Here is a 20,666-nt window from a genome sequence, read left to right on the forward strand (position 1 = left end):
ATGGGATTGGTTAGCAGAAGTCACTGCAGTCATCCACATTTATGTGGTGCTCTAATGGATAGTTTGGTGAGGTTTAAGATATACCTAGTTGTGCCCACAGTGGGTTGTATGGATGAGTCTTGGCCAACATGTCCACACTCTGGGAGGAATGCTTTTCCAGGAAGATTTTTATAGGTGGCTGTCCATTTGGCATGACTGTCGGGACCCAGGCCAGGTGGTTAGTCAGAATTGCAGTCAGAAGGGCTGGTAAAAATCTGAAAATGAAACACTCAGTGTCACTTTTTCCAGTCAGGCATTCATAGCATTAAAGCAACAGCAATTCTAGAATCTACAAAACGCACGAATGCTAGCTTCCTAATAAGAACACAGAGACCATAAAGACCACTCGGCCTGCTTGGATTTCTTTATGCATCAGGCTGGAAAAGAAAATGTACTGCCCCAAGGTGAGAGGCATTTCTTGGAAGGGATATAAAATTAAAACTGTAAAACATTTCCATATTATGGGCATCTTAATTCCTCAGTTTAGCAATATTATGAGAATTCTATTCACCAATGATTCCATGCATAGCAAGCTGTTTATTGTAGCCATAGATTGTGCTAAAAATCTCTTGTGAAACCAAAAGATCTGGTGAATATATTTCCTAATAGTACACAGAGTGCCATACTGCCAATAGAACTAATTGTAAGTCCAGTTTATTATTAGAAAACACTAAACATATTATAGAATTTGCATCTAAAGGTAAAGGTAGGTTTTAATTACTTTGACATTCCACTTTAGTAAATCTTTCACTGTCTAGTAGTTCTTAGAAGAAAAAAATCTTCTCAAAACACAAGTTATTGGGCTTTATTACAGGAATAAATTGGATGGAATTCTATGGCCTGTGTTATACAGGAAGTCGGATGAGAATATGATCTAAAGAAATGATCCTTTTTGGTCTTAAAATCTGTGAATCTATGAAAAAGAACATCTCCGGAAAGAAGGATCCTTTATAGTTACTATCAAACCCTGAAAACACAGAGTCATTGTGCTTTGTGCATAACAGTTATGCAATTTCAAACTGATACAGTCACTTGCTTTAAAAAAACGCTCCAAGTTCTGCGGCATCAACACATATCTCTGTGACTATCAGCCAGGAAAGGTGCATCTCTAACAGGCAAAACAGTTTTCAATTGCCAAGTTAAAAAGTTGAATGAAAAAGCTTTTTGAAAAACAGAACTACTAGATTTAATGTAATGATATAACATGGTTATTGACACTGAACGGATACCAACTTCACATTCAAATATAAACTGGATAACAATCACTGGGAAGACTTTAGATAATCCTTTTGAAACATGAGTTCAAACAATTCTTCATCTGAAATAGGACTTTTACTACAGCAGATTTGAATTTAACATCAGTCGTATGCTACTTTCACTCTATCAAGGCATGACAGAAAAACCTACAAAGCAACATACTTCATACGATAACCAAATTTTAAATTTGCATTTGTGCCTAAACACTACATTAAAGTATTTTAAAAGTCATCAAGGTGACACCTTGTTGTGTCTAAATATGGGGAGATAAAATTACGTGCTTCCCTTCTTTTCTTTGGTTTTGTTGTCCATTTGTATTTCAACCAAATTGCGTTTTCCATAGGCCTTTGTTTTGCAGAGATATTAAAGGTAAACTGAGTCATTCAGGACAGAGAGAGACCTTGTATCTTGCAAGTGTTTGAAGTACTTTGCATGCTTATGGCACTCCAAATAAACAACACTGATGCATCTATAGCTAATCCTATCGGATGGGAAATTTAAAGTGTTAGTGGGTCACAGACTCTATCCGTATCCCATATTCCTGGTGGCTCAGTAGGGTTAAACTGAATTCAATGGAGCAGAACCCTTTGATCTATTAAAGCATTATGAAAAGGTAAACTACTTTTGTTTGAATTATATTCTGTAGGCAATATTCTGCACAGATTCCCACTGCTGAACTGAACGTAATTTCTTATGTTGAGAACTGTACACAGAGTGGACATTTAACATTTAAAAAGTCCCATTAGTTGGGGAGAGAGAAAGTGAATGTGGGGAAAGACAAATATGACGGATTCAGGGAGGTTCTGACCTACAAAAGGTCATCATTTTCTTGCAGTCACCTGTAAGGCAGTCAACTATTGGCAAATCTTAAAGGAGAAGCAGCACCTCATAGGGCTTCTGAGTTTTAGTAGCATTTTTGTGTGGACATTTTTCCACAAATTCTTCCCCCCAGCAATGCTAACCAAAGGAGCTGCAGGAGGCCAGTGAGCTGGAAAAAGGGTTAATAACTCCACTTCTCCTACAGATATTTGCAGAGAGGTGACCAAGGACCTGACATCCCAAGATTCCTCTTCAGACCAACAGGAGGTGACGGTTGGCCTGACTACAATTTCAGGTGCCTATGCCAAAAATAAAATAAAATAAAATAAAATCAAAAACAGCCCCAGATCCCTCTGGGCCTGAGTAGAACAAAGTCTACTTAAATACAGTTTTGAAGATCTTAAAAACCTAAAGGCTTTAGTCCTCTCCCTCTTGATTGCTGGCTGGACAGAGTAAGGTGGAATAAATAAATGGAGATTTGGAACTAAACTAGAAACCTACAGGTGTTGGGTTTGATTCTCCTTCCACACCAATGTGTATTTTAGAAGCATTTCTATTGAAAATAATGGAGTTACATCAGTGTAAAACTGGGGTGACCGAGTGGAGAATCAGGCCCACAGACTTCAGTGCTGCTAATGTCCTTTAAATGCTCCAGTGAGGGTAACACCATCCTGCCCCATTTAAAACAAAAACCAAACAAAACCACACTAGAAAATATATCTTAGTGTGTACAGTTCAGAATGACTGTGGGCTGAAGAGTTTAATCTTGGCCAAATGCTTCCATCCCTGTTGGAACTTATTTTGGGGAAAACATTTTAAATTCCCTCTACAAATCATCAGGGCTTTTCACATTCCACTGACGTCTGCTGGCACTCATACTGCTGGAAGAGATCCCTTCCTGACAGGAGGTGGACCATGCTGCATGATAATTGTGACCTTCCTGTCAGGGGGATAAGGATTGCAAAATTACCACTCAGAGGCAAAAGTAAAAGACTCTGAGGAACAGCAGAGTCACATTTTCCTTTGAGGATGCCCGAGCAACACTGACCAGCTGCTGGATCTTCTCCTGTCCATTTCTCTGAGTTAAGAGCTGCTTTGCAGTTCTATTCTCACTCAGACTTCACATATTTGTGCTTGGTTTAGGATTTCAGCGAAGCCAAACACTTTTTAATCTCCCATATTTATGCCTTGGAGGAAGAGGATGAAGAGAAGACGAAAGAGTGAATCTGTAAGATTCCACAGTTGAGTTAACCAAGTACTTTTATTCTGAATTCTTAGCACCTGCTTAATGCTTTACTCCTTCGGGCCCCATGGTGGGTTCTAATGTAGCACAAGTCCTCATTCATTCTTCATGAGGCCCTGGCTTTTTGTGGAAGCCAGGCTAACAACAATTTGTGATCAGATTCTGCCACCCAGGTGGCTCTTACTGAATTTCCTATTCACTGGTTTTGAAAGGTAGATTAAAGCATTCATAGAGGATGTTTTCCCTCCTCCCCTCATACACACATGCACCCATCCCTGGTTTTCTATAGCCATCTTTTGAAGGCTTATTCTTGAGTTGGGATTTGATGAGATTGTGGGAAAGGCGTCTTTAAGAAGAGACTTTTTGTTTCTTCCTCTTGTCTTGCAGACTAGAATGTTTGTGGACTTTCAGGTACATCGACAACGTAAAAACAAAACCCTGCAACTGCGAGTCTCAGAGCCCAGGTCAACTGACTCGGGCTTGAGGGACTCCTTGGCTAAAAACAGCAGTGCAAACATTCAGGCTCGGGTTGGAGCCCTAGCATCTATACTGCTATTTTTAGCCCCATAGCACAAACCTTGCAAGTCTTCTTTTGCAGCTTAGACGTACCTTTAGCTCCCACTAGCTATTTCATCAGCCTTTGTTTATGTTAAACACCGACAGCGCTAAAAACAAAACAACTAAACTAAATAAACTTACTGATTTTTGGAGGCATTTTCCATTAAGAAAGTGAACTCCTTCATGAAGCGATGGCACAGTTGGTTCTTTTCTGGGATCCCCGACATCATGGTAAGCCAGACAGGTTCGCCAATACGTGGCATGGTATAGAGATTGCAAATAGTTGTTCTAAAATAAATTTAAGAAGGGAAGGTCATATGAGTAAAGAATTTATGACAATATTTAGTTCCAGTGGCTATTTATGGCAAACGTAAAATTTGTATCATCAACTATTAGCCGAACTCCACAGAAACAAAGAACCTTTCACTAATTACACCAAATTCACCTTTCCGCCTTTGCGAGTTAAAACGCTAGAAACTCCTTCTCAAACTGAACTGATCTCAAACACAAATTTGCTCATTGTCAAGATGCAACAGGTTCCCTATTTAGAATGCAAAGGAAATGAAGGATTCCAGACAAATAATTGGTTCAGCATTCCTTTTTTGGTTTGTTTTAATAAATTTCCTGCTTTTTATATATGGCATTCAAGCCACATAAATCCTTCTCAAGTCTGACTTATTTGATGAATATGGCAGTTTGTGTGTGTGCATAATTTATGAAGTATTTTCATTTGCTGCTTCATTTAGAATCGACAAATATCTCCACCAAATCCATAAGTGTATGGATTTGCAGAGAGACATACCAGTTAATTCTTTACATGTAAATTTACTGCAGGTAACGACTGGACTGAAGGGTTACTGCACCAGTCCATGCCTTTTTAGTCTTACAGAGGACAGTAAATATATGATTAGAACTTTGGCTGTTTGCTAAAGCACCAGATTAAAATCTCTCAGATCACTACCCAGCTTTCATCCCCCATCCTAATGAGTTTTGTTTTAAGTACAGCACCATTAAACAAAATTATTAAACCAGCAACATTCCAATGCTGTCAGCAACTTTGAAGAAGTCAAAGGAAATGCCTGACCACTTCAACTGGATTTTCCCCAACTAAACTACTACTTTTTTTTTTTTTTTTTAAGAAGAATAGAGTAACAAGTATCTTTCATCTAACAAGACATGCGTGTCTCAGTTCCTGGTAAATCATGCCTACTCAAATCTCTTGCTTATAATGGTGTTCTCCAAAAGCTCAGTGTATTGGCCCCAAACTTATCCTCTGCTCAGAACGGACACTTCTAGACCAGCAAACTGACAGTTATGCATGCCAGGAAGATGAATGCACTCAAGAAGCAGCTGCCAAAAAAGCTGAACCAATGAAGATTTAGTTGAAGATCTCTCAGAAGTGAAGAAGCTCTGGATGAGAGCAGCTGCGATGCAAGCCCATGGAAATATTCTAGTATGACAGCAGAATTCAAAGGCAGAAATTGCTCCCAGGCAATTGGGCTCCACGAAAAGAAAAGATAAAAAAAAAAAGAAAAAAAACACACAATGCTAGGAACCTCTAGCAGATGGAAAATCTCTGCCCAGACTGAACACAAAAGGCCTGTCAAAACTTATTGTACAGTGTTTGGCAAAGCAGTCTGAGAAAAGGGGAGAGGGGGCTTTTTCCTCTCTTTTTAAAAATGATTTGCTCTATTGATTTTCATTTTAAAAAACAAATTCCACCCGGTGTTAGTAACATTCAGAACTGTCCCTCTCTTCCTCGGCAAAATCTCTACAGTAAGAGCTTGAGTCTCAGTGACTCCGTTCCTGCACTTGTGGCAGGAGAGAAGTGGGATGGGAGGTAGAGGGGAGAAACACCTGTGGCTTTAAAGCCACCTTTGTGCCTACCGTATTCTCGGGCAGCCTACGTGGCCCTTCAGAGTTAAGTTAGTGCCCTGAGGCTGTGCTTCTCATGGCTCCGTGTGGGCTCTGGGAAGCAATGAACAGTGGCAGGACAGTGTGCTGTGGCCATGGCTGTCTGCATGGCCTGGGGTGGTAGGAAGTGGAGTGTGTTTGTGCTGAGGCATCAGACCTTGAAGGTCTCAGACACAGTGCTGCTGCTTCAGTGCATTGGGGAGTTGATGCCTTCAGGGTAAATTGCCACACATACGAGTTATGGCTAGAAATGGAATTATCAGAAGAAAGCCTCCCACCAGCCCTGATTCACTGCCCCTTCTCTTCAGTGGTCTTTACATCTGGCTAGTCGAGTGGGAGAGATTCTGAGTATCAGAATGCATATGACAGAACTTAAAACTGGTGTCGTCAGACTCTACATTGTGAGACAGAGCTGACCTTAAAAAGCTAGAAGTAAACCGAAGAGCTCAACATGTCATAACCCCTCGGTGCTTCCGTTCGTGCAGACTAACACCAAATCAAGCCCTATGCAGCTGTTCAGCTGTTTTCAAAGGAAAAAGAAATTATTTCTACACTAAAACCAAGATATTAAAATATTTGTTTTTGTTGAAAGGAGAGCTTGAGTCTTGTGACTTGTTATTTACTATTCTGGTAACCGAGGCTGCATCTGCAGCTGATAGTGTTTCCTCAGAGACAGATCAGATTCCACTGGCCACCTGCCAGCAGGCATGTGACTGCAGTAAAGGGAACCTTCAATACCAGACATGTAAGTAATGGCACAGAAACCAAGGGCAAGGATTAACTGCTTTGCAGCTCTGCAGACGGGGGGGAAATCCCTCCTTTAACTTCTCGGAAATATTTTTCCAAACAAAACGAACAAATATTCCTGCTTTCATCGATCATCAGCCGCGATCTGCAGCAAACACCGCATTTAACAGACCAGCCCCCTCCCCTTCGCTATTCAGACCCGAACTTCCCCAATTCTGTACGCACATCAGCACCTTAAAGTGACAAGTCAGGGAAAGTTCACTTCGTAAGAGACTCTTTTCTTGTGAAGGTTCCAGTACGTTAAAAATGGTTCACATATAGAAATGCGTAGGGGAGTCTGAACTTTAGCCTAGAACTCGCAGACACTCATGGTGTGGTGGGCGAGCAGGAATGTCCCTGGCAGCACAGGAAACACTAAAGAAAATATCATCTGTCATAATAGATTTCTCAGCTTTGAAAACATACACAAAACACACACACAAAGCCTTCGGAGAGTTGTGCTGCGTGTGCCTGTTGGTAAAGAGAGCACCTAGCACATACTGGCTGCTACCAGAAGACAAATAACCATAATGCTTATTAAGAATGCAGCAGCAGTGTTGACTACTGGTTAGTGCACAAGACTATGAATCTTTTCCCTACCCTACACTCACTGTGACACCCTGGGAAAATTCTTTCAATCTTGTAGCAATATAGGCGCCCACTGGGAGAGGCACTGCACAAAGTCAGGTCAAAAAGATGGTCCATGCCCCCAAAGAACTTCTCTCCATGCCTCAGATTCTCAGTCTGTGATATGGGGGGTAATAATACCTCAGAGAGGTTTACTTCATTGCTGTATGTAAAGCTCTTTGAGGTTCTTGAAGGCAAAGTGTTATTAAAATACTATTTTATGATGAGAACATCTTAAAAGATGCTCAAAGTATTTTTCTTTTATGTTAAAATAATTTTGCTGGCTTGCAAAATTCACTAACACTTACATTTTCCCTTCCCCACTCCATTTTATTTTCCTCTATAAAATTGGCATTTTCTTTAGACATGAAAATATTACACTCAGAATGCAGGATTTTGGATTAGGTGCATGTGTGTTCTTTTTTGTCACCGTACCTTCTGCTGCTCTGGGAGAGCCCATGCAATATGCAAGACTCATGCACCTTGCTGAGTTATGCATAATGTAAGGGGCCATACTGCACCATCAATTTTTAAGCAGTACTCTCCACTGATTACAGTAATGTAATCTGCTTAAATATCACTGGTATGAAATAGGCCTAAGTCTGGTGCAAGCATGTTAGAAGAGGTGTTTCCCTTGTTATGTTTTTAATGTTTCCTCATCTATCTGCATATTTACCACACCCGAAGATGCCACATGGATATTATTCAAATGCATAATCAGCGCTATTAATGCACTCTGTTGTCTTGGCCCTTAGGGTTTTGAGAGCATCTGAACGTGTATGCAAGCACAGTAGCTTATTTTACAAAGCACGTTTCTGCGTATCTGAGATCTGAAGACAGCCTTCAACCTCTGAGTCCAGTGTTAACAGCTAAATCCATTAGTAGATTAAACAATATTTTAAACTGAATAACAATGCAAGGTAGATCTAGAGTTTGATGCTGAACTTGCAACACATTTATTAATATCAACAATTTGCAGCAGGAAAAAAATTTCAGTCTGGGCCATTCATGGAAAAAGCTTCCCCTCTCCGAGTAGGAGATAAGAGGAGCAAACCAGGGCACAATTTCTTCTTTACTTAGATTGTAAGGTCTCTGTGGCAGGGACTGTCTTTTTGTTCTGTATTTGTACAGCACCAAGCACAATAGGTAGGAGCCCTAGTTGTAGACAGGACTCCAGGTGCTATGATAGAACAAATCATAAGTAAGAACATGTGCAGGCAGGTAAATGTAGAAAATCTAGAGGGCCAGATCCTCTCCTGCGTTAGAGCAGCTTGACACTGCCGTACCAGCACAAAGCTGACCTAAAGTCATCTTTTTCAGCCACAAGAGGATCTTCCCTGCATAGGTGAGTCTTTGGACGGTAGCAGCTCTTGCACTCCTACCATCCCCAGCAGCCAGTGAAGAAGTGTGTAGCCCGGGAAAGTTATACGTCCTAGTGATTCATGGGCTGTTGTCAGAGCCACACGGGGCCAGAAGCAGTTGGTGCCCATTAGATTTAAAGTCTAGCTCGGTCTGCATCTTTAACATACAACATATAAAAAGTTTCAGAGTAACAGCCGTGTATAAAAAGCTGACCATTACTTTAAAAAACAAAGAAACCCAGAACCAGACTAACTTCATGGTAAATCTCTGTATCTCGGAAAGTCACAAGGCAAGGCCTCTGTTCAAAATGTCTCTTGGGAATCCCCATTTGCGTGGCCAAGGATGTTGCAAGGAAATCTAGTGATTGACTAGATGTCCCGTGGGAAACGAGGAAAGACAGGCTGCGAGATGCAGCATTATGCTACTTACTGCAGAATTAAGCTCATGCAGAAAGGCTGGAGGGCAGGGGGAAGTGAGGAAGGGGAATTCAGAAAAAACAAGGCAGGTCCCAGAATATAACAATGGATGCTGCCTGTGTACATAGTGAGAAGAATGATCCCCTCAGGATTCCCCTTCCTACCAGCTGCCCAGAACAGATTTTTGTGGTTGGCAAGGAGAGGGCCACAGGTGGACCATCCTCATGTTCACTTTACCTCAGAGAAGTACATCAATTAGTCCTTGGTGGTAAAGCAGGGAGCAGATATAAATTAACCTTGTGCCACTGACTTCAGTGAAGCTATGCTGATTTATACCAGCTGAAGATGGAGCCAAGGATGTCGTATTCTCGTTGTTAGCAAGGGGATATACTAGCGATGCCATCACTATGGGGCTAATGGTGGGGTTAACATTTCACACACACATCCCCGACAAACACACACACAAAAGAAATTGCTGAATAACGCAGAAATCAAAGTGCCTATCCAGAAGATAGTCCATTTACCCCCAAATGGATTTTTGAACTCAATACTCCAGATGTTGACATTAAGATGCATCTCTTTTGTTACAAACACTTTATTGATAAAAAACAAAACAAACCAAAAGCAAGTATTTTTCTGTTCCATAACAACACTTTTTATAGTTCGCAAGTTACAATACAGCACTACTATCCTGCACAGCGCAGAGAAAGAAGGTTCTAGAAGGCTGCCAAAAGCTGCAAAGGGGCATTTGTAGCATACATACCTATTAACACACTTAGTTAAAATATAAAGGCTGCAGCCCCAGGAAATCCATACTGGATTTAATTCACCCAGTTATGCTGCAATGGAACAATATTTAAAGCATCATGGAAACGCTGCATAAAACTTGTAGCGCGTCCATTGAGGGTTATTTAATCAAAGTGTCGGGAATAATCACGTTTGACAATACTTTAGAGCAGGGGTCGGCAACGTTTGGCACGCGGCTCGCCAGGGTAAGCACCCTGGCAGGCCAGGCCAGTTTTATTTAGCTGCTGACGCGGCAGGTTCGGCAGATCGCGGCCCTCACCGCCAATGGGGGCGGCAGGAAGCAGCACGGGCGAGCGATGTGCTGGCCACGGCTTCTCGCCGCCCCCATTGGCCTGGGACGGCGAACTGCGGTGGGGGCCGCGATCGGCCGAACCTGCCGCGTCAGCAGCTAAATAAAACTGGCCCGGCCCGCCAGGGTGCTTACCCTGGTGAGCCGCGTCCCAAACGTTGCCAACCCCTGCTTCAGAGCCTCAGAAAACGAGCCTGTCAATCTTGCCCTATAAAGTGGGGTGTTTTATTTTACTTTTCCACGTGCACTTTCACCCTACAAGTACGCAGATGAGAACCTTCAACTTCTCTATTCAAACTATGCACGTCATCTGCACTTCAGCTGGAGCACAACCAAACGGAATTTATTTAGAGGGGAAGAACCCATGGGTGAGTTTCTTCTGTACTGTGCCTTGCAGAAGCACAGCACAGAACTTGCATCCTAAGGAAAAGAGCCTAAGGGCACTTTAAGCCACCTTTGAGCCTGCCAAGTCTCCCGATGCCAGGCTGCTCCTAGAAATAGCCCCCAGGATAGCATATGCAGCCCAGGTGGTGCTGAAAAGGCTCACAGTGCTGTGCATTACAGGCCTGTCCCTCCATCCTGGACAGACAGCCGACAGCATAAAGCAGCTGCATGAAGAATTGAGGATTTGGCTCATTATGAGATGAGAGATGTTTGGAAAATATACGATTGCCCTTAAATATCACATAATCCATGGCTATTCTGTAACACTACCGTAATTCTGCTGACTGAAACTAAACTGAAAAGTCATTTTTTTCAGATGAATGGTCCTGCAGGATCTTTCACTGCTAAGAAAAACACCCTGTGAGTGGAAAGCAAAAGGTTAACTACTTTTTTACAATATAAGCCTTCTACAGGGCTTGTTAAATGTAGTTCTAGTCTCTCTTTTTAGGGGCATCCTGCCACTCCTACCTAAGTGATGACAAATCACAAGAAACAGACTGATTTCATTTTTCTTCCGCCCTCCATCCCCCACGCTACCTGAATTACTGAAGGAAAATGCCAGCGATGTACTCATCTGTGTTATTTCTCAACAGAGCTGAATAGATGCTAGGTTTTGATACTGCCCCTCTCCAATGTGCAGGTGTCAGAAGAAAGGCTTAAACATTTTTTGAAAGATGCTCCTCCCCTCCAACTACCTGTCGGACATTCCTGTAGAGCAATAACTATGGTTCCCCTCGGAGATTTGAGAGGGGGAAAGGTTACGTTCTAGTCACAGATTAGGAAAAGATGAACTAGAACAATTTCTCAACCAGTGGGTCGTGACCTGCAGGGTAGACCATGAAAGGCAATCAGAGGGGATGTGAGACATTGAAAACTTTATTACAATGTAAAAAGCAAAGAAAATCTCGCTCACCTGCTCCCCACACAGCCCTGCCCTTTCGTGGTCAAGTACTCTCTGACATCCTCTCAAAACACACACCCAGGTAAATTATACAGGCTTTGCAATGGTAGCATTAATACAGTTTCCACCCTGACTTTTACAGTAAATGTAAATGGGTCAGCAATCATTTTTTACTTTGAATAAGAGGTTGCCAATCTGAAAGAGTTGAGAAACACTGCACTACAAAGGATCTGGAAGAACTCAAGCACATTAAAAGAAACAAGACTAAATACTCACCTGAATTCATTTAGGGCGTCTACAATTCTGTTATATGCCAAGCTCCGCTGACTGGCATCAGCTGATCTACGGCTCATTTTCATAGCCTTGAAAACAATCATTAAACAGATAACGAACACCAGACATGGCAACAGAAGTAAAGAAAATGGAAAACAAAGTCATGTGTTTGGCTTTATCTTTTATGCAACCAGTCAGGCAAATAACATTTTTTTAAACATGATAAATGATGGTACATTGCCAACTTTCATATGTAGGGAGAGTTATATGTATATAGTCTCTTTCTCTTCTGCACTTTGTCATTAAAGCTAGAAAAGGGTTCAAAGTTTTCATACATTCACTGCTAAAGCATTTCCTAGAAATGGGGTTTGAGACAAATTTATATGTAAAACTATTCACTCATTCTTAGAAAATCTGACAAGATTAGGAATCAGCAAAAACCAAAAATACTAGAGTTATTTAGAGCCCACACAAGCCCATTGAAGGATCCTGAACCTGCAACGCAATCCACTAGAGTGGACTCTTGTGTAGCTGAGGGAAATAGGCAAAGGAGGTCCTAAGCCACCTTTCAACCTTGGTTGATATCAGAGCTGGCTGGGAGCTGAAACTCCAGTGCAAGTTAGAGCAGCCTAAGGACTGTTCTAGCTTCCAGTGATCCTTGCGGCATAATGCAGCATGCTTTGTCCCCACCACAACACACTCCCTATGCTGTCAGTAGGAAGCAGGGTCAAAGATCTGGTCCACTGAGCATAAATCATCTCTGGTATAACTCCATTAGCAGAGAGGAATTTGGCCCACTGTATTACAGATACATTAGTAAGATGCAAGAAAAAAAAAAAAAGAAAAAACGAATAGAGAAAGTTTAAGAATCCCAAGAGACTGTGTTTACCTGTTCTATTGCACTCTTCAGTTTGTTCATGTGACTCTCGAAAAGAGGGAAATGTGAGAAAAAGAACTCATGAAATTTATTATTTTCATCTTCATCCTTGGAGAGTGAAAATATCACACCAATTGCAATCTTCTTTTTCCTAACAATTCCCGGGCTGGGACCAGAGCTGTCATCTGACAAATTAAAACTTTCCTCTATGGACCTTGAAGGGGAAAAAGAAAAAGCTTGAGGAATTCATTGCTTTAAATGGCAGCTTGACTTCTATGTAATTAAATATCAGAACATTTAACTTAAGCTAACTCCTTTTGTTTGCATTTGCTGTTAAATCATCTTCCTTGGTAACATCGGTGTTGTCACTCTATAAAAGCATGACACATTATTGAAAGATGGGCCTTAAATCTCAAAGTCCAGATCTGAAGTTTGTGAATTGAAATACCAGATCCGAACTCCACACTTATCTTTGCCAACGGTTTGCTTTTTTATTAGGATCTCAGGGTTCCTTCTCTTCAGAACGTCAACCCATATTTTTACCTGCAATTTGTTGGCGGTTTCTATTATGTGAAAAAACAGTAAACACTATGAAGAAATAAACCATAAAAAGCACCAGAGATCCAATTCTAATTTTCACATACACCAATATAAATACGCCACAGTAAGTACTGGTGTTACACTGGTGTATACCAGAACAGAATCAGGGTACACCTACACTACCCGCCGGATCGGCGGGTAGCGATCGATCTATCGGGGATCGATTTATCGCATGTAGTGTAGACGCGATAAATCGATCTCTGATCGCTCTCCCGTCGACTGCTGAACTCCAGCTCGCTGAGAGGTGGAAGCAAGTCGACGGGGGAGCTGCGGCCGTCGATCCCGCGCCGCGAGGACGCGAAGTAAGTAATTCTAAGTCGATCTAAGATACGTTGACTTCAGCTACACTATTCTCGTAGCTGAAGTTGCGTACCTTAGATCGATCCCCCCCCCCCCCCCCCGCCCCCCCGCCACCAGTGTAGACCAGGCCTGAGACTACAGGAATTTGCAAGAGTCTGAGGTAAAACCAGCTTTATCATCTCCAGCTCACCATCTAGGGAAGACCCCATTCTCCAAGCTTGTGGTCTGACTGCGACGCCAGCGTCTTTGGTAACTGCTGGCACAGCTTCTGGTAAGTGAAGAGCCCGGGGAGGGAAATGGAGTGATGAGCAGGCTGCTAAGAGATGCTGTAAAAATTAGAAAAACCAAGTGAATCACTTTCTACGTAGCTAAGGCACACAAAAGAAAAGAATATTGGGGAAATTATGGGAGCGGTTAAGAGGGACTCTATTAAATGCATCTGACATAATTCAAACATCCTTGTCCTTCCTAGCTATATACATTTCTTATTTTAAAAATGTCCAGTTAACAGTAAAACCAGCGAAGTGTTCCAGCACATTAGAGCTCGAACAGACTTTAAACCCTCCAGTGTCGAGGTAATAAACACCACAGGCACTGTGTCTCCAACCCCACAAGGGTGAGAGAGAAAATTCTCCTTCAAAAGGTAAGAAACTTGGGAGTTTCAATCCCTTAACTGCTCTCCAAAGGCAGAGGTGGAAACAGACGGGAAGGATGGCCTATTAGATGCAAGTCCCCAGTAGTAACAAGCCCAGCGTCCTGAGTTTACTGGGGGGAAATTACCCATTCTAAAAGCTGGAGATTATTATTGCCCTCAATAATAATGGGGCACAATATTTTTGAACACATTAGGAGTTTGATTTGAGTCTTTAAATTGCCTGGCTCATTGGGAGTGGTTATATATTCAATTGTACTACTGTGCTCAGAGTATTTCTGTGAGGTATTTTTAAGTATATCAAGGGTGCCTAAAGTATATGGATAGGTGCCCTTCTCTAGCATTTGCATAAATATAAATAAATTAATACATACATTTCAAAACAGATCATTATAGTAGGGAAAGTCAGATTTCTGGGATTCTGGTTTTAGGGACAGCACCAAGCAACAGAGAAGGTGGCTTAGATAACAGGATAGATGGATATCTAATAGCAATCATTCATTAGTGCTCTCTAGTGTGCTGGGTTTTACCAGATCTTGCTATGCCGCTGTCTCTATCCTCATTCTGCTCCCTCCCAGGCATGTCCATAGGGTTGCTGTGAACTGTAAAATAAGGCATATTAATTAGCAAGAGAATATACATTTTCTGTCCCTGTTTTTAGTGTTCCATTTAATTAACAAAACTAAATCATGCTCACCTCATTGCATTAATTTAGATATTTTTCAACACACTGTGCAAGCCCATCACCAAGAAATGCTGCTAAGCTGAACAAGCCAAAACATTTATTTGAAAAGCTCTTACATATTTTTCTGAAGTCTGCTTCTTTATTTTAAACACAAAAAGAACCAGACCCACATTCATTCTCTCTCCTACAAAAAGATTTTGGAGTAAAATTCTAATGTACCAAAAGGGTAAGGAATGGTGTCCCTAGCCTCTGTTTGTCAGAGGATGGAGATGGATGGCAGGAGAGAAATCACTTGATCATTGCCTGTTAGGTCCACTCCCTCTGGGGCACCTGGCATTGGCCACTGTCGGTAGACAGGATACTGGGCTAGATGGACCTTTGGTCTGACCCAGTACGGCCGTTCTTATGTTCTAAGGGTATTAGCCAAGCAGCTAAAGCCCTTTGTAAAAGACAAAAAGAGAAACTTCGATTTTAGATGCGTATAAACCAGTAACGTTGAATAAAAGCTTTACATACAAGTGTGGACCATGTAATTAATGTTTCTTCCAAAATATTTTACAACGTAGTCAGGAAGGAAAAGGATTACTATTAAAACTTTATATAGTGAATTGCTTGTTCAACTAAGCCTTGAGCAGCATCTGTATTCACAGCCAGTCCTTATGTGTACAGAAGATCAAAAGTGTCTCAATCATAACCTTAAATGTGATTTATTTTACAGATCTGTGAAACAAAAGCTACTTCAGCCATGGAAGTAAGACCCAACCACTGAAAACAAGAATTGTTCATTTTATATGAACCAAAAGTGATTACATATTCTTATAAATTTGGTTAGAACAAGTTCCAAATTAGTTTGGAAAGCAACTAGTGTGAAACATTGCCTCCAAAAATAGATATGCACCGTGCAAATGGCCAAGTGTCTATAAAACAAAACTCATTAAGAACTTTTAAAGCATCTACTGCTTTCTAGGATAAAATTCCCACAAATGATAAAAAGCTAAAAAGCAGGCACCTCTGCTCACTCTGCATTTTCCCCATGCCCTCCAATTTCACAACTGTATTTTTAAAACATATCTTATTTCCATGGCTATACTACAAATCCACACATCTCTGTTACATAAACTAGACTATGCACACAGCACACTGCAAACCTGCAAAGAAAGAGGCGCTCCGGATCAGGCGGAGCGGACCTTGTTCAGAGAACGCTCGCCTAGGGCTGCAAAGCTGTGAAAGACCTACATGGCAAGAACGTAAAATACATATGAAAGAATGAGGTTAGTAAAGCAGAGCAGAGTCTGTAGGGGAGGAAAAAAAGATATAAGCCAACATAAATGCAGACCAACAGATACAGAAGAATACAGCTCTTACGCTCAGCAAGAGTTACAATCCAAGCTGAAGTACCTATGGTTAAAACACTGTATTTCCAATATTTATTTTTTTTAAAACAGGATCCAATTTTACATTATCTCCCAGAAAAGAGACTTTTAAAATGCAAATAATTAATTTATGCAGGAAGTTAAGAACACCTACGATCTCAAAACTATAGCTCGATTCACAGATTCTAAATTTAGCCTGATGTAAAACATTTGTTTTAATATCTCCATTGACGAGGTGGCTACGGTACTCCACCTTCGAAGAAGATGAAAAAAAAAAAAGCATGAATAAATTAAGTTTAATAGAGTGGTGAGAAAAATTACAGGTCAGAATCACTGCTCATGAAAATTAAGAGTCAATACATGACATTAGGCATAAGAATAGTGGACAGAAAATAAACATTAACAACTTTAAAACCATAGAAAAATTCATTATTGACAGGTAAGTTACATCAGGGAAATACCTTATGCTTGTTTTATGTACATAAAAACATAACACTGACATTTTTAATTAGTTAATTGCCAGCTGCACCAAAAAGCTGAATTTGGGAAGCTATTGTGCACCCAAGGTTTTCTATGTAAATTGATTAAAAAATTCAGAAGGCTGCACTTTAACTACAGCTCCCTTCCCATCTCTTTAAATGACTTAGAGACTAGTTAAAAAAAAAAAAAAAAAAAAAGCAGGCATGTATGTATGAAAAGACCAGTGTGTAAACAGTCCCCAACCAAAACACACAGAAACTTTTTTATATCACGAGCTGGCAAGAGTAAATGCGTTAGCAGCATTTTTTTTGTTTAATTTAGTTATTACAAATGCTCCAGTTATAGATTAACTTCTTGGCCCTGTCTTGCCCATTGTTCCCTCTGCCTTGAAGTGGGAACTGTAAACAAACACTGATGAAAGGATTGAAAGTTCGTGCAGTTGCGGTCTCTGTATTTTTGTTTCTTCTTCTGAAATGCTCTGTCATTTGTTAGCCCCGTACCTCTGTGACTCCCAACTGATGTACTGACACCTCCTACAGTAGCACACTAGGAGAGCTATTTTCCTTCTTTTTTGCTGCTGTAAAAGGCAATCATTGTTATGCTTTGTTACACCTAAATCACTGAATCACAACAGTGACAATGCCCAAGTTTTAATTTTCCCTGTGGATTTTTTTTGTGGGGGCCAGGAAGGTGGAGGTTGGCATATTAACAACTTTGCCAGACAAAAGCCCCTGTCTTACAAATTGCAGACGAAAGGTGAGATTTTCAAACGTGCCTGAGTTAGGAATGTCTTTACTTTGGCTCCTAACTCACTTAGGCAATTTTAAAAATCTCACATAAAGCCCAAAGGAAATACTGAGTAATGAGGAGGACGTACAACTTTGACTTTCCACAGTTTGTAAACGTGGATGCATTTAATGGACAACAGTCTCAAACGCCTTTACAAGGCTTCCCTTGTAAATGAATTACTGGCAAGAAAAGTAGCACAAGCCTATTATCATTATTATACCTCAATTAGCTTGCAAATGATAATGCAAGTTTTAAAGAAACATGTGCCACAACAAGGAGTGAAAAACATCTGTTGATGTTTCTGAACCTTTTTAAAGCAGGTTCATTTCTGCAGTTTCAGCTATAAAAATTGATTTTAAAAGAATTACTTCATTTCTGATCTAGCAAGGCACTCAAGCACATGTTTAAATTTAAGCACAAACGTCGACCCATTGAGATTCACGAGGACATGGATGGACCCTTGTTCCCAAGAACTGATGCCATTATTTGGTAGCCAAAACCCCATTTTGTGCTAACACAACATTCACTTAGCCTCAGAGGTCTGACTGCTAGAGCAGAAGAGTATGCATGTCCACTGATAATCTTGGAAGCTGATCACTTAAAGTTTTAAAATTAACTTTTTCCAGCCAATTTTATTCTAACTACAACAGAACCTTGGCTTGAAAATTAAACTAACTAATTAAGGGAAAGTTCTGCTTACTAAGCAGGGCTGTATTGGTGTTTCCTGATATAGGCTGTATTTAAACTCTAACCAAGATGGAAAAAAAAGCTGTGTCCCATTACCAAGACCTAAGCTGTATGGTCTACACTCCCCAAATCCATGCCAAGGTTTCTTTCTATAAAATCCCTTGCTACTGTTTCAGTGGGTTTTATTAGCTGCATAATAAATATTCATATATGGAATTTTTCACAACAGTCTGAAAATCTAGTGCTTATTCAATTAACAAAAGATACCAAGAAAGAAAATAAGCTTTTAATTACCTATGTTTTCAAGGAGTCCATTCATAATTGTACTATGGTCTGGCTTTAATGTATTACTGTCCTGATTAATGAACTCAAGACTGTCCTGCAACCTAAAAAAAACCAAAAACCCAACAAAATCAGTAATTCACATTTTGGTACAGTGCTGTCTGATTTAATTTATAGTTGGAATGGAACAGACTAACAACTAGTGCAGGCTTTCATTAAAGTTGTGGAAAAACCCCTACCACCTGATAGTGTTCACAAAGCCAGGCCAGTTGTACGGTTAGCACATGCAAACTGAGCAGCAAGTAGCTCAAAGAAAGACCCACTCCGTAACACCTCACTCCCAACAGGTATTATTGAGTGCCTTCAACTCTCATTGATTTCAGTAGGAATCAAAAGCGCTCAGCCCCTTGCAGGATCAGTCTCCAACTGCCAAAGTACCAGCACCTGCTCTGAAGGAACAGTCCATCCCTTTGCTTAAGGCAAGGTGAGGTGGAGATGACCACAAGCAAACAGTGGAGAGGCAAGTCACAGGAAACAATACAAAGTTCCTTGTGATGTAGAAAAAAGAATTTTGAGGCTCCTGACATGATCAGAATTCTCTTCCAAGTAATGCTTAGGTTCAGCTACTCAGACTAATGAATCTATTTCTAATGTACTCACGTGTTTAGACTTCCATAGATGCTACTTCCAGTTCGAGCTGTAAAAACCTTGCTAAGCATGAGCTGAGGAGGGGAGCTATGAGACAAAAAAGGAAGAGATCAGTACAGAACTATTGTCCCAAGACTTCCTTTTTTTCCTCCATTCACATCCCTTCAGATTTTAAAGGCTTAAATGTATAGCACAACAATTAGCCTAGCATTATTATATGTCTAAAACATTATCGGGATAAATATTATTTGTACCTAGAAACTGCCTCTGCTCTGCATTGGGAACATTCAGTTGAATAACAATTTTACCCCAATACAGAATCTTGTGAAAAGGACATCAGTTAAAAACAAACGAACAAACAAAAAAAACCCCAGAATGAGTCTCACCGGATCTGATGAATTTTCAATGTAGAACCCTTGTAGCTCATGGCCACAGAGCCAAACATCATCTCCCCGAGCATATTGGCATCAGAGGAGCATCGAGAACCCTGCAGAACAAATCAGTTAATTATTTTGTTATGCACTTGAGCATTTCAATTAAGGCAACACAGAAACAAGGAAAAATATTTAAAAAATGCTTTGCTCTGATGGATGCAAATATCAGGTACAGTTGCAACACACCATGGTGTAGGCCATTTAAAAGCCTATGATTGACTGAGATAAATTCTACTCCAAGAAGCAATCTTAAGGTGGGTTTGTGGACTGAACCAATCAGTACAATTAACACAACAAACCTATCTCTATGGGAGGTGCAGTGCATTTCAGTACTGGCTGCTGGCAGTTGTTACTGAAGACACAGCTGAGTCACAAGGGGTGGAGTGGAGTAGGATATATTCTCAGGAATTGATAAGGGATCAGTCCCCAATTTCAAGGCCTAGATTAAGGGGCAGAATTCTACAGCCACAGGCAGGTTTGTATGAAATGCAACTTGTTTATAAAAATGTACAATTCCAACAGACTGCTATGCAACCTATCTTCCCAATTAAGATTTCTCCTGTTTGCAACATAGGTAATTATAAAGAAAATTAGAAGGCCTAAGTAATCTGGGCAATATTACACATAATAGTACAGAAAGCATTTCTAGAGGTGACCTAGTGAGGCAAAAAGGGATTTGTAATTATGCTCAAATAAATTATTGATGAGTTTGATTCACAGTTATTTGTACAATCTTATGAGTTGTTGTTCATGAGTATTCAGAAAGTCACTCTGGTATTTGTGAAACAGTTCACAAATACCAAAAGTCTCACAAACTTTCATAACAATCATTTTCCATCTGAATCTTTTTACTAGCAGTAAGTTATTTGTAATTCATCATTTTCCTCTTTAAAAAGTTTCAATTATCCAGACAAGAAACAGAAAAAAAAAATATCAGGTGACTTAAAGTGACCACTGAATAACGAATAGTAAATTGCTGAACAAAAACAGTTCACAGTCAGCTGAAATGTGGTCACAAACTATTCCCCCTCCCCTGGTTCTCCCTTTTCCACTGCAAACAAAAACTAGGTCTTCACTTTTAAGGCCATTCATGGATTAGCCCCACCCTATCCATAATCTTTTAT

At 40.5% G+C, this 20,666-nt stretch overlaps 1 protein-coding gene across 3 annotated transcripts in view; it reads right to left on the minus strand.

Moving 5' to 3' along the window:
• Positions 1-20,666, minus strand: part of FNIP1 (folliculin interacting protein 1) — a 92,286-nt gene that overhangs the window by 12,058 nt on the left and 59,562 nt on the right. For 2 of the 3 annotated variants that reach the window (XM_054038156.1, XM_054038157.1), the window contains exons 4-13: positions 19,495-19,595; positions 19,121-19,195; positions 18,473-18,564; positions 15,998-16,081; positions 14,695-14,766; positions 13,703-13,838; positions 12,625-12,826; positions 11,739-11,824; positions 4,058-4,204; positions 85-254 (exon numbers count right to left, since the gene is read on the minus strand). In XM_054038156.1, the coding sequence (XP_053894131.1) occupies positions 85-254; positions 4,058-4,204; positions 11,739-11,824; positions 12,625-12,826; positions 13,703-13,838; positions 14,695-14,766; positions 15,998-16,081; positions 18,473-18,564; positions 19,121-19,195; positions 19,495-19,595 (1,165 nt within the window). The remainder of the gene's footprint in view (positions 1-84; positions 255-4,057; positions 4,205-11,738; positions 11,825-12,624; positions 12,827-13,702; positions 13,839-14,694; positions 14,767-15,997; positions 16,082-18,472; positions 18,565-19,120; positions 19,196-19,494; positions 19,596-20,666) is intronic. The other variant, XM_054038159.1, reaches the window with a different exon arrangement.

The sequence above is a fragment of the Malaclemys terrapin genome, chromosome 8 (genome assembly GCF_027887155.1).
Source record: "Malaclemys terrapin pileata isolate rMalTer1 chromosome 8, rMalTer1.hap1, whole genome shotgun sequence".
Lineage (NCBI taxonomy): Eukaryota > Metazoa > Chordata > Testudines > Emydidae > Malaclemys > Malaclemys terrapin.